The sequence below is a fragment of the Vigna radiata genome, chromosome 8, assembly GCF_000741045.1.
Source record: "Vigna radiata var. radiata cultivar VC1973A chromosome 8, Vradiata_ver6, whole genome shotgun sequence".
Classification (NCBI taxonomy): Eukaryota; Viridiplantae; Streptophyta; class Magnoliopsida; order Fabales; family Fabaceae; genus Vigna; species Vigna radiata.
Window position 1 is genome coordinate 38068147 of NC_028358.1, and position 24587 is coordinate 38092733.

The window sequence follows — 24587 nt, forward strand, 5'->3', positions numbered from 1 at the left end:
ATTCCTCTTTCACGCTCAGCCTTGAGCTTGTCAAGAACCCAGGCATACTTGAATGACCTCTTGTTCATCTCAGCAGCTTCTTTCTCGAATCTCTCAATCACACGCTTGTCAATACCTCCAAGCTTGTAAATGAGGTGACCGGTGGTAGTTGACTTTCCAGAGTCCACATGGCCAATCACCACAATGTTAATATGAACCTTCTCTTTACCCATTCGTCCTCTAAATTGAAACAATTCAGATCTGCCCAATCAAAACAACAATCAATCATCCAAGAACAGAACAAAATCTGCAAAACATTACACACACTTCCCCGGAAACGTTAACCCTAATTCTCAAAGAGAAAATAAAACGAGATGATCCATACACCAAGAACATCACGGGGCTGACAAATAAAAAATAGTTTTCAAATCGGTAAGATATGTCTAAGAAAAAGGACCCCACGTATTAAAGATTGAGTAAAAACTAGATATAGACTTCACCACAATATGAAGTATATAATAGCTCAAAACTAAAATAACATTACGATATGAAAATGGATATCCACACCACCATGTGAGACCCCAAGCTCTAGGTAAAAACATTGATTGATACCAACACCTATATATAGGAATTACCAAGAAAACAAATAATTTGAATTGACACCAGAATCGCACTGTTTGCATTGGTAATTTCGATTTAGCAGGCAGATAAAGCATAGCCAAAATAAAATCGGATAATAACAATCATTTGAGTAAATGAAGAGGAATTAACTAATATAATAGCTAACACATAAAGGAAACAACGAAAGGAAAGTGAGTAGCAAGAAATAACCTTGAAGAAAGAAGCTGCTCTTAAACCCTAGCCGCGAGAAGAGAGTGTACAGAGAAGATTGTTGGATTAAGAGGGACTGAGAATTTATACACTACAACTTGTTCATTTTTGTTGACGGTACTACCCTTAACTTTCCGCACTTAATTTCCAGTTCTATCCCTCCTCTTTTGACGTGGCGTCAACGAAAAATGCAACCTCACGCCAAACCAGATCCTCTGCGGCCAATTGTTTTGTCTAAACCATTGCATAGCCGAATCTCAACCGTCAGTAAATTAATTTAGAAACAGAGAATATAATTAATGGTTTAGATATTCGTATGCGTAGAATATGTGCTGCAGAAACCGTAGAAGATCATGACACTTCTTGCACCAATTCCTAGTTGCCTTATTTTCTCTGGCGGCACAAGATACAAAGAAGAATTAGGGTTGTTAGTAAATGATACAAAACCCAACATATTTAAATGAGTGATTTTATTTTTTTTTAATTTTAGATGCTTTGAAAATTTATTTTTTGAGTATTTTAGTCATTAAAAAATTAAAAAGAAAGTGAAAAATTAAAGAATAAAATAATAAATGTAAAATCTGTATAAAAATTTATTGGGTGGCAAAATAATAATATACCTATTTAAATATTAGTTCTAATATGATAATAATACCAAATTAACTCATTACAATGTTAAGACTGAATTGAAAAATGAATAACAACTTTTAAATCAGCATTACATCAAAATTAACATTCGTTTCTTACATTGGATGAATAATTTCCATTTTACTAATGCGACGTGTTAATAGAAAAGTAAGATGTGTTATCTTATATTTGAGATGGCATGACATGGAAGAAAGAAACTAATTTGAAAACAACAAACAAATTCACAACTTCTTTCATTCCCTCTCTCTCTTTTTTAAGAATTGTTGTAAGTAATGTTTTTCTCTTCGTACTTGTAGTTAAAGTTTTATATTAAAAAACATTTTTTTTTGGAACCATTTTGGTATTTTTTAGGTTGATGTTTTGTTGTTACATTTATTATAATATATAATTGCATTTTAAAAGAAAATCACTATGAACAACTAATCCATTAATCAATGCAAGTCTCCGACATCAAAGTAAATGTAAAGGATAAAGATACTTAGACAACATTTTTTAATAACATTTAAACATTATCATACGTGTCATTGTGTGATTGGTTCACGGTGGTGTCATTGTGTCATTTGGACCAATCACACAATGACACGTATGATTGATGTTTAAATGTTGTAAAAAAATGTTGTCTATGTATCATTATCCAAATATAAAATAAGGAACAAAAGACATGAGTGGATAAAAAAAATAAAACATATATTTAGGAATAAAGAATGAAAAGTTATGAAGTCGGGACCTGGTAATTTCGGCTCTTTTAATTGGTTTTACATTTGAAGCAATATTTGAATCCGATTTTTTAATAGATTTATATTTTATGTGTGAAAAACACTATTGTGGAATAAGATTTTAAATCTGTGTTCGATTTAAGACACAATAAAAAATGATAAATTTAAACTCCCACAAGAGAAAACAAAAGAAATCTTACCGACAATCCCTTTGCAAGACCACAATCGTTACAATAGTAGCGTCTATATTAAAAACAATGTCAATATTAAAAACAATGGCTTAATAATTTAATATTATTCGGAAATTTTGGTAATATTTATGCTATACATAGTTTTCAATTTGTAACTTTTTTAAATTGTTATATTCAACTAACAAATGTACCTTCCTTATAAAAAATTAGACATAACCAATCAAGTTCTATGATAAACGTAAAATTTCATATGAAAATGTGTTGTGTATGTAAGTTTAAAGTAGCATATGATTGATTGATGTAGTAGCACAAAAAGAAAATCTAATTTTGTTTATGTGTTAGGTCAAGTAGATAGATAGTTTATAAATTAATATTTTTTTAACAGGTAGTAGGGGATATGTGCGTGTATAAAATATTACCTTATCTCGATCTATTAGTAAACATATACTATTTATTCTTTCTATTTTGAAGTATCTCTATATATTTTTTTAATATTTTCTTCGAATACAATTTTTTTTACTATAGTTATATTTAGAACTTGTTATAAGTGTGTTTGGAATTCTGTTTATCATTAAGTAATGTCTACAGAACTTGAAATTTTAAAATTTTTGGAATGTTACACTTCAAACTTTGGAATATGATTAAGTATAGATTAAATTATAATTTATATGATTTTTCGTTTAATAACGTTTACACTTGATAACTTATTAAAGTTCATTAGAAGAATTAAAATTCATCTAGAGGTAGTTTCCTAAAAACTTATGAAGTTTATAAAATATTATGAAACTAACATTAAAAAGTAAAGAAATCATTTTATACAAACCACATTTTTTATTTATTAAAAGTTATCATTAGTAAGGAAAAAATAATTTTATAGAATAATATGGTTGAAAGATGTTTTTTTTTTTTTTACTTAACGGATTAATTTACTTTTTAAATTACATATAAGTGGATTGATTTTTCAAACATTAGAGACAAAATACTTTGTTGGCATAAATTTGTTGTAAATAAGTTGTGAAAGACATGCATGACTTCTAAAATATTATTAAAGCTACAATATTATTAAACAAAATTAAATTTAATAATTTTCATAATTAAGTAGAAGTCGTGGTAACAACTTCAATCTAAAGCAAAGTCGTGACAATCATGAGCGACATTTTCCAAAATAATCAAAAACTAAAGTCGTGAAACATTTAAGCTATTTTTGCGACTTATGAAAAAAAAAAAAAAATAATCTTTGAAATCATTCAGAAATGCAGTGACTTCTTCAAACATCCATCTATACATAACTCGTGCATGGAACGATTTCTCGATAAATTGAAGATTAATGAAGTTGTAGGTGGGGTGTTTGTAATTCATTATTGTTTGATCCAATTTAACGTTCATGTCTAAAATTAATCATCGTTTAACAAGATGACGGTATTTCGTTTGAATTTGTACTTGAATTTGTACGGATACACTTAATTCATGAGTATCAATCAAATATGAGGATGAACGTCTTCCATTGTTGATCTCAACAAAGACTATAAGAAGAAAGTTATTTTAGTTACTAACAATGTCAAAAATCTAAGTTTTGGCTGTAGGAAAGTTAAAACATATTTTTAAGTTTAACTTAATTTTACAAAATCAATTTGTTAGGTGATGTTTACATTTTATTTATATAGTCTTATTTTTTCGTCGACATAATATTTCTAACATGTTTTGATCTCAGTATAAAAAAATTACGAGAAAACAATTTACAGGTACGATGTTTTAGCTGTGCTATGATATAGTTATTGCACCATTTAAGTTTTACTAATTCCTTTAATGGTTGTTATGGAAGGATTTTCCACATAATGCTCACCCTATGAAAGTTGCTATCTCTATAAGCAATTATACTATAAAGCATGGAGATACAGAATTGATAATATTGTTTGGTGGCACCATGGAGATACAACTTCAGTGCAAATTATTTTCTCATAAATCGCTTATAGTTATAGATTATTTTGGAATATATCTTCCATGATTACCACGACTTTTTTTTTTAATTTTATTGAAGTAGTCCACCCATACCATAACTTCTGCTTAATTGCGAGATTAATTAAATTTAATTCTGTTTGAAAACGCTTCAATAATAATTCAGAACGCTTCAATAATAATTCAGAAGTAGTGTCTTTCACGACTTTTTGCAACAAATTCGTGCAAACAAAACACAACTTAATTAGTCATCTTTGTAATTTTTTTAAACATTTATTTTTTGAAAAACATACATATTTTATTTTACATCAAGTATGTTTTAATATCTATAAAGGTGATATCATATAACCAAAATTTCTATCAACTCTTTTAATAATCGTAACCGCGTAATTTAAAGTAAGTATTGAATTTTAAAATAATGTAAGTTAACGAAAAAGAAAACTCTGAAAAAAGAAAGCACTGATTAAATTTATAATTAAAGTAAATATTACAATTAAATATCCCAAAACTTTATCTGAAATCTTATTTGCTTATTCATAGCCTTTTATTTCCTTAAGCAAACACGATGTGGCACTGTCCCTCACCCTCTGGTTTTTTATTACTTGGAATATCCGGTGCTACTTTACGACTTTATATTTATTTAAAGGTAAGTTGGAAAATATAAAAAAGAAAAATATTCTTATTTTTTATATACTTACAAGAAATAAAATAAAATATTAACTTATTTTCTTTCTCGTTAAAAAACATGAAATTGTTGAATTTTTACTTTTTATTAAACCGAGAGTAAGCAACAACATAAAAAGAATTAAACCATCTTTTTTCTTTCCCAACATAATTGTTTTTACAAAATCATTCATACATTATTTTTTTTAATTATATTATTTACTGGTATAATAAAAAATTAGACACGTTTCCTTTAGTCAAAGACGGAAAGAAGTAGTGGGTTAGATGGGGTGCAATTCTCAAGTTTCCACACGGATTGAAAAAAGTTGTTATAATAAGTCATTAGTTACAAATAATGTGATTAAACGAAATTAACCTCCATGATTTCATCTATTGAAATAATGGTAAAACATGCACATTCAGATGTTATAAAAGGGATCAATTCAGTTCTAAAATTAGTCAACATCACCACTATAAAAACTTAACTTGGGTTGCATATATTCGTCTACTTTTAAATTAAAATAAAATATTAGTATATTTCCTTTATATAATCTTAAAAAAAATTGAGAAATATTCCATGAAATGAAGATTATATAAAAAAAGACAATTTTTTTTTTGTTTTTAAAAGGATGAAAAAAGTTATACAATATAATTTGAATTTTTTTAGAGCTAAATTAAATATAGATAAAAATGAAAATAATTATCAATATTTAAAAGATGTTCATTTTTTATTTAAAATTATATTTCTCTAAAACTCCAATTTCTCCAAGTTTTCTATGAGAAGGTGATAGTTTGTAGATGAAGATAATCAATCGGATTATTCTATCAGAGAAAGTGTTCGTTTATTACAACGGATTTAACTCTTATTTCTTCATTTCTTTGAAATTTTTGCAATTTGTTTATCGGAGTAAGTGTTTTATGAAAATTCTATATATAATACACTAAATACTTGTTAGTATTCATTTAAAAAGATTTATTAGATATTTACTAATAACTAAACTGATGAAAAAAATCTTAGTGTAAGTTTTAAGAGAATTATTGTAAGTTTCCATCAATTTACTATGCACAATTATTTATAATTGGAGGAGATACATAGTTTTCTTATTTTTTTTCCTTCCTCTAATATTTTTCAAGAGGGAGATTTACATTTTACTACGTGACAGATAATTAATGTTTGAATAAAATACACGTACAAGGTGATTTATAGTATGAAGTTTCCTTTAATCTCATTTAACTGATTTTTTCTTGAAAAATATAATTTCATCATAAAAAAAGTCAAAGCTGAACTAACTTTTACATATTTAAAATTCATCACTGTTCAAACTCAACAGAGGACGAGTCAACACAGTGTTCTTTACAGAAATAAAAATAAAATCATTCTAGTCAGTTGACTTAGGAATGTTCCCATAAATTAATTGGACACGGTTTGAAAATAATTATATAAAAATTGAATTCTAGAAGAATATATATATGTTTCCACAAAAATCTCATACAAGGATAATAAACATTACCAACTTTAATTAACTTCTGAAAATCTTAACAAAATTCGCTCACACCGACGAAGATGAATGCATCACTAAATGTTTTTCATGTTTTCATTTGCTACACAATAATCCTTACTTAATTAATCCACCAAATTATTGAGTAATTAACATACACTAGATAGAAAACCTAAAGGGCACTCTCAATTCTTCACCATGTTTCACAAGTTTCAAAAAGTTATTAATTATTGCAAAGGAAAAGCAAACAGCCTTCCCAATTCTCGGCATGTTTTGCTTAAGTTTCAAACCCTAAATATTTAGGCCATGTATATAAAAATGTATATAGATAGCAATGAATCATAGATTAAATCAAAACCAGTGTTTTGTCCCCATAAAACAACAAAAAACAAGTCTATTTCAATGCGCAACATTGAGTGTAAGCAAAAAAGCGAAAAAGACAGAAGAGTGTTTATACTGCTTTGCTGAACATGCCGGCTCCACAAACATAAATTAAGTGTATCTTATATGGGACCTTGCTAGTAGCCAAACACAAGCTTAACTCAGACATGTGGACATAACTAAAGCAGCCTCCATTAAAGTAATAACAAAATTCTCGAATCAGAGATCCATGCATATATATGTACAGTTTCATCTAGAAGCACTCTGAAAAATAATCAATATTACAAAACCTCCTTTTAGTACTTTGAGCCTGCTCTTCTAGATGGTTATTCAATAATCTGTTAAATTTTAGTACCTTTTATTCTTATTTTTTTATTTCTTTTCATCTAGATGATATCGACTTTATGTCTGTATCATTACTTTTAAATTCTCTCTCTCCTCTCTAAATCTGTTCCATATATAATACAGAAGATTGAACAGATCAAGACACTCATAAGCAGCAAACAAAACTGAGAAAAAATATTCTTCAGTCTCTGTGTTCATATATTCCCTTTTGTTTCTTTCCTACAGAGAATACCGATGGCGGTTAAAGAGTTTCACTCGGATCAAGAAGCAGGAAATGAAGAAACCACCCTACTGCAGGTAGATCCATACGAAGAGGAAGAAGAAACCCTCTCTCTTTGTGACCTTCCCATTTACAGTGGCTCCAGTTCAGATAAATGGCGTGGTGATTTCTCGAAAGAAGATGAAAAAAGCTCTGGTGATGACGGCGATGATGATGATAACCTTTTCGAGTTCTTCAGTGAAGAATTCAACTCTTCAAGTAACATTGTAGCTGCAGAGAACATAATCTTCTGCGGAAAACTCATTCCCTTCAAGGATATTCCTCCGCGTGTTGATGAATGCAATAGCACTGCACGGAGGAGCGTGCAAAAGGGTATAACAAAACGCGGTTCGAAGAGTTTTTCATGTGACTACACGTCGACGGGGAAGGTGTCTCTGGTGAGGTGCACCACCAAGTCTCGGTGGTTTTTGTTTATGTTCGGGATGTCCAAGTTATCTGGCACTACCGAGATGGAGCTGAGAGACATCAGAAACAGACAGAGCCGGAGGGGACCAGCGACGATGTTTCCGGCTGCTGAAGACGGCGAAGAAGATTCCGTTAAAGGGAAGAAGAGAAGCTGCAAGGGGGTGTGGAAGATTTTGAAGTCAATTACTATGGTCTTAGGCTGCCGCAGTAGCAAGCTTGCAAACGACGTCGTAAAGGCTGCTTTGGTGTGAATTTTCAACATCGCACACCTGCCTCTACAACATGCACTTGCCTCTACCATTATTAATATTTAACGAGATTTTATTTTTTTCTTCTCATTATAGAAATAGAAATGTGTGGTAAAATGATAGTGTTTTGTTAAAGTGCTATTTGTGTAAGAATAGTTGTGCATATGAACTAAACTCAAAGATGCAGTTAATTAGACACTATATGTAATATTTTTTTTTTTTACATCCATGATTTCTAAAACAATGTTATATATATATATATATATATATATATATATATATATATATATATATATATATGATAATCAGTAATAAAACATTATATTCAATTAAAAATAAAAAGATAAGTGAATTTTTTTAAATAAAATAAAAGATATTTAATTGTGTTAATTGGTAACTGGTGATTGTAGCCATCACGGAAAGAAAAAAGAAAAAACTTTCTTTTTCTCGTGCTTTCATGCAGTCACAGAAGACTTTTATTATTCTTCTTTTTGGTCTCACAACATTAACTCAAAAGTCAAAACATGCGCAGATCAAGATTCATGCTAATCCCTTTTTGTCGTGACACGTCAGATTTTTTTAGAATATATAAAAAGTTAAAAATGGATTCTGTACATTTTCTTGATGAGAAAGAAAGTGAAGAGAGATTGGTAGATTATATGGAAAGTATTTTTATATCAACTAAAAAATATTATTTATTATTTTTTACGTTATCAAAGTACTAGTTTCTTAAAGATAAAACTAAAACGTTTATGGTAGAGTTTTTAAATAATGCTTCCTTTATAATGAAAGGCAACCAACATTAATGATCGACAGTTAATTTCATAGGTAACTTTGATGTACTTTATTTACATCTAACTGACCAAGATTTTAATTTGTTTCTTTTTCATAGGAATCATCGATGGTTTTTATTTAAACAAACAACGGCTGGGTTATTAAGGAATTTTAAATAAATTTATCCAGAAACATCTATACTATTTTTATACCATTATTCTCAATTTTGCTTTTAAATACCTTGTTCTAGTGATTTTGTTTTTTAAATTTAATCATTTTGTTCTGATTTGCACTTATGTTGTTTATGATATTAACTTTTTTATGTCTATAAAATATGTATGGGTTATTTATGTAATTTGATTTAAAATATTAAAGACAATTAATGTCCTAAACTTCATTTTTCTATAAACAGTTTATGAACAAATTGTTACTAAAAAAAATGGATTTAATTGTTTTTTTAAATAAAATAAAATAAAATAATGGTAACGATATATTAAAAAAAAATTGAAATATGAATGAATGTAATTAAAAAGGACAAATACAAGAAAAAATAAAAATAAAACGGGAAGAGGAGACATACTCAGTTTATATACTTCTTCATAATCTTCTACTTTTATATTGTTTTTACAGCTATTAGATGTTGAATGAGTTAAATTATTCCTATTAAACTCTTTTATTTTTTTTACCTTCCATTTTTTGTTATAACATGTTACATACACATACATATGATACTGAAACATACATTTCTTCAAAATTGTTATTTTCTCATGAAAGATGAGATATAAACATAATACATCTAATTATTGTTAAATAATTTGAAATAATAATTTAAAATTAAATAAAAGACTTCAGTCAAGAATAATTCTTCATATTTAATCTTAAAGTAAATTAATCTCTCTTCTCTCTGTACATATAAACTTGTATAAATGTCTATTATTTTATTTATTTTTTCATTCCTCTTCATCATTTTTTTTTGTCTTCACCTTTTATATTTCCCGCAATTAGATGTAGATGATAGCAGAATACAAAACCCTTTAAAAAAATAGTTTTATTTTGTCTAATTTTCTTACGATAAATTATGTGTTATTGAAAATTGATATCAATAAACTTTATTGTAATTTTCGATGAATTCTAAATTGCACGTATTTCTTAAACAGTGTCTTTTATGATAGTACCGGTTATCAACATCCATAAATAGTTAAAATAATATTTTTCTTCCTTTCTTTTTAAATGTCTTTTATAGTTCTCTGGGATACATTTTTTACGTAAAAGAATGCAATACATTTTATTTATAACAACAATAAATATTTGTTAAACTTTTAATTTTATTCCTTTAACTTCTATATCACAACAAAATACGCATACGGATTAATTAAAATTTATTGGTAAAAAGAAATTAATATTATTTAAACTTTGAAAATGATTATTATATAAAAGTAAAAGTGCTTGAAAAGTTAGACAATGAAAAAGAAGAAGGAAGACAAGTAGATACATGATAGACATGGGATTAATTAAAAAAAGACGTATTGTTGAAAATATGGCTTAAAAACTGATTGTTATTATAAAATAAAGAAAGAAAAATTACATTTAGTATATAAAATATATTAGTAATAATATTTAACTCTCAGACGAGGATATCTGGGAATATACTCTTTATGAAGGGTGGACCAAACCAAATGTAGAAAGAGACACTTATATACTTAATCTAGAAATTTGGTCATTTTCATCAAATGGAAAAAAAAAAAATTCAATGTTTTCCATTATTTTAATATGACCACCAGATTATTAATATTGGTTAATAGGTCATAGAAGAAGTGTTTATTATTGAAGAAAATAGGAAGATGTAAAATGAATGCGAGTTGAATTTTCTAGATGTTTTTCTTTAGGAAATGTAATACGAAAATTCTAAGACCATGAAAAAGTGAAAGAAAAAAGACAGCGAGAGTTTGTTATTTGTTGCATGGATTTTAGTCGTTGTTGTTTTTTTGTTTGGGTACGCTGTTATTTATGAACGTTAAAATTAGGAATTTCACGTTTCGTGTAAAGGCCCCACTTATCCTGACACCCAATCCTTGCTGTAATTGATTCCTTCGTCGTTGAAGTTTTCTCCTTTTCCTCCTTTTTGTCCCTTCTTCCCCTCCACAGGGCATGTAAGTACCTTAATTTGCAGAGACATTTGTGATTCTTATACTAAGGTGTTTAGAATGTGAAGCATTTCGCTTTTGTCCCCTTTATTGTGCTTTTTGTTCCTCCTGGTCCTTGTTTTTGTACCTTTTGAATCATGTTATGTTATGGCTTTGATGGTTTTTGAATTCTGTTATATGGGTTCTTCTCATTCTCCATTTTGTATCTTCCATTTTTCTGTTCTGTTAGTTTCTAATGGAACTTATGGCGCTTTTGACTTTGATTTGGAACTTCTGATGGCTTATTGAATGCTGTTTTTCGCTTCATCCTTGTTTGGTCATTCCATTGCATTAATGAATCCAAAGAAGCTCATTGCTTTATCTTTGGAAAGGCAATTTTTTTTTACTATGTCTGGGTTTCTTGTCCTTTTCATCAATGGGGTTTGAAAGACTTTTGTATGATACATCAGTTAAAATTTGCTTTTAGCATGAAATTCTATCTTTCTTTTACAATTCGTGTTTGAATTCAGCATGCATTACATTGAAACACATGGAACTTACTCACTTTTTCATAACTTTTTTTCATCTATTTTCTTTTTGTTCTGAACGATGTTTGTTCATTTTATGTTATTAATTCAAAATCTATTTCTCTTTGTTTTGCCAGACAAAGGAATTGCACATGGGGAGGAAAGGGTGGTTTTATTCAGTGAAGAAAGTTTTCTTTTCTGATTCCAAAAAGGAACAGGTACGTGAATAACTCCTATTATTGCCTCTGACATGAATAGAAGAAAGAACATTTCCTTGAAATGGGATAATATTCTCATGCAAAACAATTTTGTTTGCGCTTAAAAAACAGAAACATTCTTCTCATCATCAGCAACAACATCATCCTAAACCACCAAAGTTAGGATGTTTTGGGGCTTATCACCCCGATGATCTAGAAGGAGCACCAATTGCTGTTGTTCCCTCACTTCCACCAAGAAAAGACACCACACCAAGAAGTTTGCCAGAGAATGAACAGAATAACCAGGCCTTTTCTTTGGTTTTGGCTACTGCCGTGGCTGCAGGGGCTGCTGTAGCCGCTGCTGCAGAGGTTTCTCGTCCCTCAACCACGAGTCGTCAAAATGTAAAATTGAATGATGACATGGCTGCTACCACGATTCAAACAGCCTATCGTGGATATTTGGTATGGACTTTTATCAATCATATTTATTGGGAACAAACAATGCTTCAGAAATGAAATAACCAATGAAAGGGAAGGCTCATCTTATTTAAAAAATCATTTATTTTGCTTTGTTATGGGGAGAATTTGTATGTGTGCTGCAACAACATTGAACTGTGAGAGACTTTTATGTGTAATAATCGTTCTATTCTATATGTTATCTGGGTTTCAGGCAAGAAGATCCTTGCGAGGCCTGAGAGGTTTGGCGAGGTTGAGAACATTGGTGCAAGGGCAATCTGTTCAAAGGCAAGCAGCTACTACCTTGCAATGCATGCAAACTCTTTCACGGTTGCAGTCTCAGATTCGTGCAAGGAAGGTCAGAATGTCTGAGGAGAATCAGACTCTTAACCGGCAACTGCTGCAGAAACGTGAAAAGGAATTGGACAAGTTGCAAGCTAACGTAAGTAATGTGTATGTTACGTTGAAATTTATGCTAATGAGTTATGCAATACAATTGAGATGTATATTTGTCTCAGAGAATGTGTCTGGTACAATAATATTACTAGTGAATGTGTCTTATTTTCTGATTTATCTTATGACAAATTGTCAAGTGTTTCCCCTTTTTTGTTCATTACCCTTTTCAAAACTCATGAAAATATAATTATTGTTATGCTAATGTTCTAAAGTGGCAAATACTTTTTCAGCAAATTGGAGAAAAATGGGACGATAGCTCGAAATCAAAGGAGCAAGTTGAGGCACAGGTGTTGAACAGGCAGATAGCAGCTATGAGAAGACAGAAGGCCTTGGCATATGCATCAACACATCAGGTAAGGAGATATTGCCTTCTAGATTTTAATGGAACAAGAGAAACGAGTTTTTGAACCAGTTGCATTTTTTATGCATACTATCTAAGCCCATGCACGAAGGAGTCCATTTTATTTTACTGCACTAATCAATCTCTTCAACAGCAAACACGGAAGAACTCTTCAAAATCTGCCACAAATGCTACATTTATGGATCCAAACAATCCCCACTGGGGCTGGAACTGGCTAGAGCGATGGATGGCTACTAGGCCATGGGAAGATCAAAACACTACCTACCACATTGGTCATGCATCTGCTAAGAGTGGTGCAAAAAACACCATGTCAGTTGGTGAAATCACAAAATTATACTCTCTCCGGGACCAGAACAATGATGTCAAAACACCCCCAGAAAACCAAAAACCAAAATCCCCTTCAAAAAGAGACCCAAGGGTCTCGCTAGCCAATGTAACAAGGCCAAAGGTATCAAGTGGTTCATGGGGTGGTGAAGGTGATTCAAAATCCATGTTTTACAAAGTCCATGAAAACAATCGCAGGCACAGCATTGGAGTGTCACCACTGAATGATGACGAGATCCCTTCAAGCTCTTCACCTGCTTTTCCAAGTCACACAACACCATCCACCCAGGTTGCAAAGGCCAAGCCATCATCCAAAGGGAGAAGTTCATCATTTGCTGCACAAAGAAATACAACACCCGAAAAAACAGCTTCTGCTCCTTTAAAGAAGAGACTCTCTTTCCCTTCTTCTCCAGCCGGTGCAAGAAGGTATTCTGTTTCAACCAGACCTGGAAATGTGGCTTCCAACAAGAGTGTTGCTAATGGTTCCTCCCCTGAAGAGAAAATGAGAGTGAGAAGGTAGAGATGCATCATGCATGCCATTGGTGTACTTAGAATAGAAACATGAACAAAGATTATTCAAATTACAAAAGGTGGCACCAATATCTTTTATAGTAGTCTCTATCAACTTTTTCTTCACAAGCCATGTTGTTGGTGCAATGGAAGGAGATGCAATAAAATTTGACTGATCAAGTATTCATTTGATCCCCACAGTTGTCTTTATAACCATGCAGACAACTTTTTCTTTTACTTTAACTGACTGTAGTAGTTCCATGTTATATATGTAACAAGATTATTGCTTTTGGGGGCGATATTTAAACATACATTATGTAAACATGTACTACATTGTTTATCCCCTTTGTAAAGTACTCATGAATTCAAGACCATATGGTTCTGGCTCTGATGGACCATGTTGTATCTACTCTTCATTCCATGTTATGTTTTTGAGAACCATATGTTTGGAATTCAAAAATGTATTTTTTTATTTTAATTATAATAAATTGTTATTAAACTGAAAAAGTAAAGAATCAACCAAATTTAAAAATTTGAATTGAAATTTATGGTGAAAAAAAAAGAGGTGATGTGAAGAGTGAACGTTGACAATGATGTTGGTGGCAGTGGTGGTCAAAGGATACCAACAGCGACCCATTGGATTGGAGATGGCGGTTTTAAGAGTGCTAAACCAACGGTGATCTTGATAAAGGTTTTAGGTGACATCAACTTTGTAATTATGATTGTTGGAGAGTTTAAAGGTGGAAAAAGAGAAGAGAAAAAATTATTGAAAAAAATTTCATCTAGTTTTACCTTTGTTTCTGTAAAAATTATTTTCGTTTAAAAAGATTTTATTAAAATAAACATAAACTAAATATTACAAAAAGATATAATTTCTCTTGTCAAGCCACAATAATGATTAATATATATATATATATATATATATATATATATATATATATATATATATATATATATATTTAAATTTGATTCAATTCCACCTATATCTTTTTACTCCAACAAAAGGTATGAAGGAAACCCCACTTAAATTATTAGCTTGACGGGATTGTTTGATGATTTGATTTTCTAAAAATGGTTCAAGGTATTATAAAAAATTTACTTAAAAAAATGTTAGGCTAAATAAATAAAATATTTCAATACAGAAGCCACGAAAAAAAAAAATGATTGCTAACAATCTTCAGCCACAAAAGAATAAAATTTTAGGAAAAAGAGTTTTATTAGTATCTCGTAAAAGATAATTCTTTATTTGTATTTAAAATTCTTACAATTTGAAAATTTAGCACCGTATATGCAACCATCGAAAGAAACTCTCTGATGGGTTTTAATGTGTGGTTAACTGCAGAAGAGATAAAGACTCAAAAAATTTGCAGTTGTCCAATCAAAACTTGAGTGTGTGATGACTATTGGCAAATACAAAACCACTTGGCATGAACTTGGCCATTAAAAATTTCCTCAGCATAGTGTATAATTAATAATAATATAAATAAATAAATAATATATTTGAAGAAGTCATCCATACAAGTTGTGCTTTCAAATAAGCATTTTGGGGTGTATATGTGTATGTGTCTTTTGCCTTGTTGTTTTGCACTTGTTCTAACCCTGCAATTACTGTTCAATCTGCCATGAAAAACAAGCATGAGTTGAACCATTTCACTTCAAATTTCATTTCACAAAGCAAGTTTTATCTGATAATGCCATCGTCAATAACAAGAAGGGTCACAACCCTTCAGTGGTGACCCCAATTCTCACTCCTACATGGCCTTGCGTCAGCTATTATCCATTCATCAGCATTCATTATTCATTATCCAAAACACAATAAAAACCTTTGAAAATTTCAGCCCAGGTGTTAGTACAGTCAATATAGAAATGTTTCCTTTTTTTTTCTTTGGTAAGAAAGGGATACATATTTATTTTGGTCATACATGACCATATGAATATTTTTTTAATGTTTTAGCTTCAAAGCTTAGAGTAGTGTTGTACACAAATAACAAAACAAAAAATGTGGCTAACACATTTTGCATAACAAGCCCATATTAGTATAAGGAATACCATGTTAATGTAAGAAAACACTCTTTCTTCTATTTATTGAAAGTTATAAACAAGATTTATTAAACATAAAATAAGTCTCCAAAATTTTATCATTCTTAATGGATTCCTTATAATAATAATAATAATAATAACAAAAATAATAATAATAATAATAATAATAATTATAATAATAATAGTAAATAACTTGTTTGTAAAAAAGAAGTTCATGTAAATTATGCATTTGATTTTTGTTGCATTAAATGGTCTTAATTTTTCTGTGAAAAAAGAAGAAAAAAAAAAGGAAAATAAAACTTCTCAGTTTCTGTTCTTTGATTCTCATTGTGCTTCTTGCTTACTTAATGTGCTTCTTCCTCTGCCACCCATATAAGTTTTTTGCGCAAACTCTGTCCTAAACCAGGGCTTGATGCTCTTTGTCTCTTGTCTCAATCTTATCCAAATTCTTCCCTTCAAATTTTTTCACTCTTTCCTTTCTTCACCACACCATCTCTCTTCTCTGTACCGAAATGGGTATAATCTTGAACCGAAATGTGCAATCTTTATTGGTCCCGTCTTAAGAGTGGATTCTTTTCCATCTATATGCTCGATTGGGTCATCCGTTTTAATCCCGTTTTCGTAACAGCTTGATATTTCTCTGTTGATTTTAATTCTTTTTGTAAATTTTTTGCACTTTCAAGTTTTCTTTCTGATAAGGGCGTAGAAAAAGGCTGCGACTTTTTCAAAGGGTTGATTAGAAATGGTGTCAGGGAGCGACCCAGTTGAGTCTTTTTTCAATTCCGTTCAGGTTGTGAAGGAATCGCTGTTGCCACTGGAAGTGGGTTTTCGGAAGGCGGCGAAGGATCTTGAGCATTGTTTGGCAGGGCCAAAGAACAAGGTCAATGGTGTTTGTTTGATTGCCCCACTGAGGGAAGGTTGTGAATTTCAGATCTGTGATGTGAAGAAGAAGAAGGGGTTGTCAATGAAGGTTCCTTTGAAGGCTTTCTGGGGCATGTTTTCACAGAATTCAGGGAATGGTGGCGGCGGTAATAGAGCTCAAGTGGGTAAAGAAGACGGGCCTTCATGCACCAATTGTTTGCAGTTTGCCGTGACTTGGTCCTTATTGGTTAATGGGTTCCTTCAGTCTCTGCCACTTCCTTTCAAATCTGGAAAGAAAAAGTGTCATAAAGTGTGTGATGAAGATAAGCCAAGTTCTTGCATGAGGTCCACTGTTTCATCATGTGATTTGAAGCAGGATGAATCCAAGGGGGTTCAGTTTGGTAGAGCAGTTTGGGAGAAGGGTGTGAAGAGGAAGGATGGGAAGCATGTTTCACTTGATTGCGTTATAGGTTTTATTTTTGATCAGTTATCTCAGACTATTCAGAGTCTTGATCATGGGGAGCAAGAAAATCATGATGACCTGGACTCTGGGAAACCATGTCTGCCCCAACCTTCTTTTCCTCATTTTGGTAATGTGAATGCACTTACAGGTTTCTTGGAGGAACACAAAGTATATGTCAATGGTTTCTTGGGGAATTTGAGGTTTGCAAAGGTGGGTGGTGTACCATCAACCGTGCCTGGAGAAGAAAGCCCTTCCACAAACGGGGAGGGAGACAGTAGCAATAGTAATAATAATAATAATGGTAATGGTAGTGGTAATAATGAAAACAAGGATGAAAACGGAGGAAATTCGCCACAGAAGGTTGCCAGCAACATATTCAGTATTCCCCTCTCAAATGTGGAACGTCTAAAGTCTACACTTTCCACAGTTTCATTGACAGAATTGGCTGAACTGCTACCACAACTGGGAAAAACTTCTAAAGACCATCCTGATAAGAAGAAACTAATCTCGGTGCAAGATTTTTTTAGATACACAGAGGCTGAAGGTATGTCATATTACATCGGATAGGAATTTTTTTATTTTCCAAATTTGCTTGCATAAGATACCAGCACACACTTCTAATTAACTGCAGTTATCTGTTAAAACATGGAGTCAATTGGAGTTGGGATTATGGTGTAATTCAATTATTTAAAATTGTGAATTCATTTATTAGAATATACATGTACATAGTAATAGTATAGAAGATGCTGGTATACATGGACTGGGGAGGGATATATGAGAAATCTGTTTCGGCAAATACGAAAGTATAGATTAGTACATTTTTAACTGTTAAAGGAATTGACATGAATCCGATTCATGTAAAGATATTTCCAATTAGCTTATACTTTCTGTTCCTAGGTATGGCAGGGATGTAATATCATTGAGGGGTATAATATAATTTGAGTAAACAGTAATGTAAGTTAGTTTAATAAATCTGCTTCTGGTTTTCAAATGCAGTGCTTTGATTATCGGAGATCAATTTGTTTTTAATAGATTTGATTTTTGGAAACGTGAAGGGGTGAAGATTGATTAGGAATCATAGGAATGAAATATGGAATCCTAGGGTTGTGGCCTAGGGTAGACTTCAGATGAAATGTTCGCTTAAAATTCATAGATGAGAAGCAATATTGTGAATGTCAATAGAGAAGACCTTGCGAACATTTTAAAAAATGTTTTCAAAATTTTACCATCAGCATTTCATTTCTTTTTTACCCCCTTATCAGTTTTTAAACTTTATATTACAAAATAACTTTATAAAACAAAAACCTAAAACCACAATCAATCAGGAACTTATTTTTTCTGGACTAGTGTTTGGGCATTGCGGCAATAAATCTCTGTATGATCAATATTGCAATGAGAAAACATGTACGACGATACAATAAACGAGTACATTTCATGCAGCAAACAACTTTATTGCAAATGGGTACGGTACAGGGCTCTGAATCCTATCAATTGTGATCTTTTAAGCCTTTTTGTAAGATATGCTTAAGCTAGTCTGTTTCTGACATCTTTTCTTGAAGTATTTAGTTAAGATGTCCTGTTTATTTGTTGTGATTGTTAGAAAGGATCTTAGACATAGAAAAAGAGAACTTGAGATCTATTTTGTTATTAATTTATTATTCAGTCATTCTATTTTGTTACATAGTTCTTTCTCTCGAGGAAGTTAACGGTTCCAATTAAAAACCGTTACATGTAGTACATATATGATTGCTAGCTTTTGGCAGTTGGTCAACAGATAGAGAAGATAGGCTAGCTACAACACCAGTTACTATACTATATAGAGACTTGGGTACTTTATTTAGTTATCGTGTATGCTGATTTCTTTGTGGTATTTTCTGGAAATAAAAGAAAAAATTGACTTTTCGCTTTCATTATCCTCTTACAGGGAGGAGGTTCTTTGAGGAGTTGGATAGGGATGGTGATGGCCAAGTAACTCTGGAAGATCTAGAAGTAGAAATGAGAAAACGAAAGCTGCCACGAAGATATGCTAAAGAATTTTTGAGCCGTGCAAGAAGTCACTTGTTTTCTAGGTCTTTTGGTTTGAAGCAATTCTTATCATTAATGGAACAGAAGGAGCCAACAATTCTTCGTGCATATACTTCTCTTTGTCTAAGCAAGTCAGGGACACTGAAGAAGAGTGAAATATTGGAATCACTAAAGAACGCAGGACTCCCTGCAAATGAAGACAATGCTGTTGCTATGATGCGATTTCTGAATGCAGATACAGAAGAATCTATTTCATATGGACATTTCCGCAATTTCATGCTTCTGCTTCCGTCTGATCGTCTTCAAGAGGATCCAAGGTGAGAGAAATATGATCAATTAGTTGATTTCTTTTTTATATATATTTATCCATGATAAGCATTAAACATAAAGTGCATCACTAATCCTTTATATATTTTTGGAGGTAGGAGGGGGTGGATGAGTGTCATCACTATACTGTTAAAAAGCCTTGCTTATGAGGATATTTACTAATGATAGAAAAATGAATATATAGAGAAAAATAGAAAATAAGATACCTTTCAAAACAGACTTTAAGAAAAAGAGGAGCTATGAGCAACAAGTGTCAAAATAAACCATGGAGAATAATCTGGTCAAATATTTCTTAAACTTTAGCTTTTAACCTTGTCAAATAACATTGTTTATTCATATAGCTGACCTCACCTAGTAGGATAAGGCTTCATTGTTGATTGTCAGGCCTATGGTCGAATGCCCAGTTCCAAACTTTGTAAAATAGGAGGACTGTGTTACTTCATCAGCAGCCAACAAAAAACTTCATAAAATCTGAAACATGGATTACTCACTGTAGGTTATGGCCTTGTCTAAATTTTAATTTGTGAAAGAAGTTTTATTAAAATGTATTTTTATTTTCTTATATATACTTATTGAGAACTTTTATCTAAATTGGCCATATGTGTGCTAATGGTAGGTTGTTAACCTGAAGTTACTCACTTTATCCCTTGAGTACAGTTTTAGATGAGGTAGAGAAATGTAGTGTTAAATGCGCAAGGGTCCTCACAATTTTCTTGAAAGACACTGGTTCAAGCCTTTGGATGGGGTGGACGCCACCATTAGGTGAAGGATTGACATTAATAGTGTATATGTGTTTTTATATAAGTTTAAGTTGTTATGCTTCTGTTAGTACGCAGTAGTGGACAAGGATTAACATAAATATTTGCTTGAGTTTATTTAAGGCTTTTCATGAGGAGAAGAGATTCTCTTTGGTGGGTATCTAAACGAACATTTAGTAGTGGGGCAAGGAAATTTATTCAAGAGTTCATGGTGGTTTTCGAGTACTAAATGAGAAAGTACAGTTTATTATTGATTTCTCAATGGCATATGATTTCAAGTTTATAAAACAATTGTTTTAAGAAATGGGGGGGAACAGCTGTCACTTATAAGAGTGGAAGCTCTTTGTTATGAAACTTTGTAAAAGAACTTCCAATGATTTAAGTGGGGTGAACAACTGTTCACTTATAAGAGTGGAAGCTCTTTGGTACGAAACTTTGATAAAAGAACTTCCAATGATTGTAAGATGATTCTATTCTTACTAAAAAAATACAGGGTCTTGATCTTTTATCTTTGTTTTAAGAGCTGTAATAAGAAAATATGGCAAGCAGTGGTTAAGATTCAGTTAATTTAATTTCGTCAATGTTCAACTACTACCAGCAGTCAATGATTAATGATCCTCTATACTAATGACTATTTTTGGTTATACTTTCAGGAGTATTTGGTTTGAAGCTGCAACTGTAGTTGCTGTTCCACCACCTGTTGAAATTCCTGCCGGAAGTGTGCTAAGATCTGCACTGGCAGGTGGCCTTTCCTGTGCCCTGTCTTGTGCTTTACTGCATCCAGTTGATACAATTAAGGCATGTTCTTGAACTTTGATGAACAATTCCCTATTCCTCTCATAGCCATTTGATTGTTTTGGCTCCTTTTAGAGGCCTCATCGTTGTCTTATTTGGTATATTAGACTCGAGTACAAGCATCAACCATGTCCTTCCCTGAAATTATATCTAAGCTGCCAGAGATTGGAAGGCGGGGTTTATACAGGGGGTCAATCCCTGCAATTCTTGGACAGTTTTCAAGGTTGTTCATTCATCTCTTTTCAATGTTTCCCTCTCAACTTTCCTGTGTTTTGAAATTCAAGCTTATGCCACCTTTGATATTGCAGCCATGGCTTGCGAACTGGGATATTTGAAGCAAGTAAATTGGTGTTGATAAATGTTGCTCCAACACTGCCAGAACTCCAGGTAATTTGTAAAGCTTATATGATGTTATTTATAGCCTGGGCTACTGCTGAATATGCTTCCTTGTATTAGTTAAAGCTGTTACTTTGTTAACAAAAGTGGTTGAGACGATAGCTAAGCAACTCCGATAAATATTTCTTGCTTTCCAACTTACCATAAATAAAAGCATGAAAAATCTGTCACTCTGTAATAAGTGAATATTTTTTTCACTTAACTCCTTGTCTCTATTCAAAGGGTCGGGGCAAATGCTTTAAATTGAGATGTTCACACCTAATAGATCAATGTTTTCGAATTTTGTTTAATTGTTTTTAGTACTTCAAAAGATTTGTCCTGTGCACTTTGGTCGTCCTTTAAAAGTGAATTTTACATTTGGAGGTTGATGATGAGTTCATTATGTTGTTTAATAGGGTCTTCTTTGTTGTCACTTAACTAAATCCAAAAGTTTTATATACGAACCCTCTTGTAGGTACAATCGATAGCATCATTCTGTAGCACATTTTTAGGAACAGCTGTGCGGATCCCCTGTGAGGTGTTGAAGCAAAGGTTACAGGCTGGTCTTTTTGACAATGTGGGTCAAGCTTTTGTTGCAACTTGGGAGCAGGATGGTCTTAGGGGCTTCTTTCGTGGAACCGGAGCTACCCTGTGCCGTGAGGTTCCATTTTATGTCGCTGGCATGGGGCTTTATGCTGAATCTAAAAAGGTTATTTTCATTTTAACTTATTGTGTATATTCAGCCAAAAGAAGATAAACTCAGAGTGTTGTGGTGTTGGGCTTTGATTTTAGGTTGTTGAACGTCTACTAGAGCGGGAACTGGGTCCCCTGGAAACAATTGCTGTTGGAGCTTTATCTGGCGGCTTGGCGGCTGTGGTGACAACACCGTTTGATGTGATGAAAACTAGAATGATGACTGCGCAAGGGCGGTCTGTGTCAATGTCCTTGATAGCCTTCTCTATATTGAAACATGAGGGACCCCTTGGCTTGTTTAAAGGAGCAGTTCCAAGGTTCTTTTGGATTGCACCTCTTGGTGCTATGAACTTTGCAGGTTATGAGTTGGCAAAGAAGGCTATGAACAAAAATGAGGAGGGCAAGGCAGGGAGTTCAGATTAACATCTTGAGAGCCAAAATGTCTGGTGGAATTTTTGAGTTTACTGCAGTGATCAATGGAATAAGGTCATTGATGCTGCTCTCAAATACACATTTTATTTCCTTTGTTCATTTTCTACTTTTATAAGATTGTCCTTTGTAGCAGCAGAATCAAAAAGTATATTCTTCCTATATTTGCAAACTAAAGCTTCAATTTTATTTCTTCCTCTACTGTACAGATTTTTTATTCTTTTCTTGGATCAGTTTGTCACCACAATTTTTAATTTTTATTTGCAAGTCTTACCTTTTTTGGAATATAATTCTTGCGGTTGAGACTGGAACTAAAAAGCTTATTTGGATATAAATTTACGCATACACTAAGATCACATGACTGCATGAGATTAGTTCATGATGCAAGTAATTGTCTAAAATTTCAAACTTCTGATATTATATTAATTAGAAAATAATTTATTATCAATCATAAATTGACACGTAATTAATATTTAAATATTATTAAAAAAATATTATTTAAATATCATTATCCTTAAACAAATCACATGATAATGTGTCTAATGATGATGGTATATGGATAAACAGATTCTTTTTATAACATCTAAACCGATCTTTTACCAAAATTAAACTAACTTGGATTTGAAGTTTACTTTTGACACACTAACTTGGATTTTGACCTTTTAGTCCCAACACTTTTTGGAATAATTGTGATAAAAGTATTTAGTAATATGATAATTTACAATTAAACGACTGTATAATTTGTGTTTACTCATATTATAATTAATCTTTTTTTCTTTATGAAACGTGAATGCTCTATTCAACATATATGATTTCTGTTACTAACAATTAATGGACCATTTCTTTTATTGGGTATGTATTGCACCACCATAAATTTCTTTCTGCGTTTTTGTATCATAGAATATATAATTTGAAATGTATTTTTTATTTTATATTTTGAAAAGTACAATGTAAAATACTATTTTTGTATTCTGACATGCATACTCGAAACAAAAAAAAAAATCATTATATTTTGGATTATTGAAGTTTATATTATGGAAATCAAAATATATTCTTTTTATTTTGATTTTAAAATTTGTAATTTGAAATATATAAAAATGAGCTATAAGTTTTACATTTTAAAATAAAAAATATAATTAATAATTTAGTTTTTATATTTAAGCTTTTGATTTGTTTTAACTTTATATTTGTTTTTCACTCAATTTTTTAATTCTTTTTAAAAAGATTCTATGTAGTTCCTCTAATAAATTGAAATTAACATGGAAATTCATGTATCAAAATCTTAGCCATATGTCAAAATATAGATAATCTTCTAATTTTGATAGATAACATTTTTAAAGTAGATAATCTAAATGTTGATATATGACAGAATCAGACATTAACATATAATATTTTCGAACAATATTAACGTGAATTTAACATAAGAGAATACGATAATAAATTACTAAAATTTTTGGAAGTGGATGTTAAAATCATGAAGATGTTATAATATTAGATAATCAGTAATTAGTGTTTATCAAATGAAATCATATTTGTTGTGACCTTTTATATTTATTGTAATGCAATTTCAAGTTTTTAAACTTCATCTTTCTTCTCTCGTGTTTGTGTTTCTTTAGTACTTGTTGTGTGTTGTAGCAGTGAGTTTTGCAAAACTTCTTGTTTTACTCCCATTTTTTTTTTCTTCATTTCATTTCTATCTTTCGAATATAAATGTTTTTCATTAAATTAGGTTTCAAATTTTATATTTATTTAATTTGAAATTTATATTTTTTTATTAATTTGAAATTTATCCACTGAAACGAACACTGCGTTAGTATGAATAAATCTCAATCTTCATTATTCAACCCAACCGTAAAGAGGACCGTGAGATGTCCAATTTATACAAAAGCTGATACAGGAGATGATTCTAGAAGATTAAACAACCACCTAACAGACTAACAGATAAAGTAGC

At 31.3% G+C, this 24587-nt stretch overlaps 4 protein-coding genes across 4 annotated transcripts in view; 3 read left to right on the forward strand and 1 right to left on the reverse strand.

Moving 5' to 3' along the window:
- The window catches only part of LOC106770621 (elongation factor 1-alpha-like), a 1492-nt gene extending 1280 nt beyond the window's left edge, over positions 1-212 (reverse strand). The window contains exon 1 of the mRNA XM_014656420.1: positions 39-212. Coding sequence (XP_014511906.1) covers positions 39-212 — 174 coding nt within the window. The remainder of the gene's footprint in view (positions 1-38) is intronic.
- A 7160-nt stretch (positions 213-7372) lies between these two features.
- LOC111242325 lies at positions 7373-8333 on the forward strand. The gene has a single exon (XM_022785004.1). It carries the CDS (start codon positions 7444-7446, stop codon positions 8143-8145), a length of 702 nt encoding a protein of 233 aa, XP_022640725.1. The 5' UTR covers positions 7373-7443; the 3' UTR covers positions 8146-8333.
- A 2741-nt stretch (positions 8334-11074) lies between these two features.
- On the forward strand, positions 11075-14264 carry LOC106769986 (protein IQ-DOMAIN 1). Its single transcript, XM_014655808.2, has 6 exons — positions 11075-11111; positions 11704-11784; positions 11896-12225; positions 12434-12661; positions 12906-13028; positions 13170-14264. The coding sequence occupies exons 2-6, from the start codon at positions 11719-11721 to the stop codon at positions 13878-13880; spliced, it is 1458 nt and encodes a 485-aa protein (XP_014511294.1). The 5' UTR covers positions 11075-11111; positions 11704-11718; the 3' UTR covers positions 13881-14264.
- Positions 14265-16233: 1969 nt separating this feature from the next.
- On the forward strand, positions 16234-22833 carry LOC106772318 (mitochondrial substrate carrier family protein C). The gene is made up of 7 exons (XM_014658681.2): positions 16234-17778; positions 19159-19576; positions 20998-21142; positions 21247-21362; positions 21448-21526; positions 21990-22223; positions 22307-22833. Exons 1-7 carry the CDS (start codon positions 16653-16655, stop codon positions 22628-22630), a joined length of 2442 nt encoding a protein of 813 aa, XP_014514167.1. The 5' UTR covers positions 16234-16652; the 3' UTR covers positions 22631-22833.
- The last annotated feature ends 1754 nt before the right edge of the window (positions 22834-24587 follow it).

Excerpts from the sequence above, each read along its gene's own strand:
- LOC111242325 (XM_022785004.1), top strand. The coding sequence starts at position 7,444 with ATGGCGGTTAAAGAGTTTCACTCGGATCAAGAAGCAGGAAATGAAGAA.
- LOC106769986 (XM_014655808.2), top strand. The coding sequence starts at position 11,719 with ATGGGGAGGAAAGGGTGGTTTTATTCAGTGAAGAAAGTTTTCTTTTCT. Across the intron at positions 12,226-12,433 it reads CAGCCTATCGTGGATATTTG|GCAAGAAGATCCTTGCGAGG; the intron begins GTATGGACTTTT and ends TCTGGGTTTCAG. Across the intron at positions 13,029-13,169 it reads CATATGCATCAACACATCAG|CAAACACGGAAGAACTCTTC; the intron begins GTAAGGAGATAT and ends TCTCTTCAACAG.
- LOC106772318 (XM_014658681.2), top strand. The coding sequence starts at position 16,653 with ATGGTGTCAGGGAGCGACCCAGTTGAGTCTTTTTTCAATTCCGTTCAG. Across the intron at positions 17,779-19,158 it reads TAGATACACAGAGGCTGAAG|GGAGGAGGTTCTTTGAGGAG; the intron begins GTATGTCATATT and ends ATCCTCTTACAG. Across the intron at positions 21,143-21,246 it reads ATCCAGTTGATACAATTAAG|ACTCGAGTACAAGCATCAAC; the intron begins GCATGTTCTTGA and ends TTGGTATATTAG.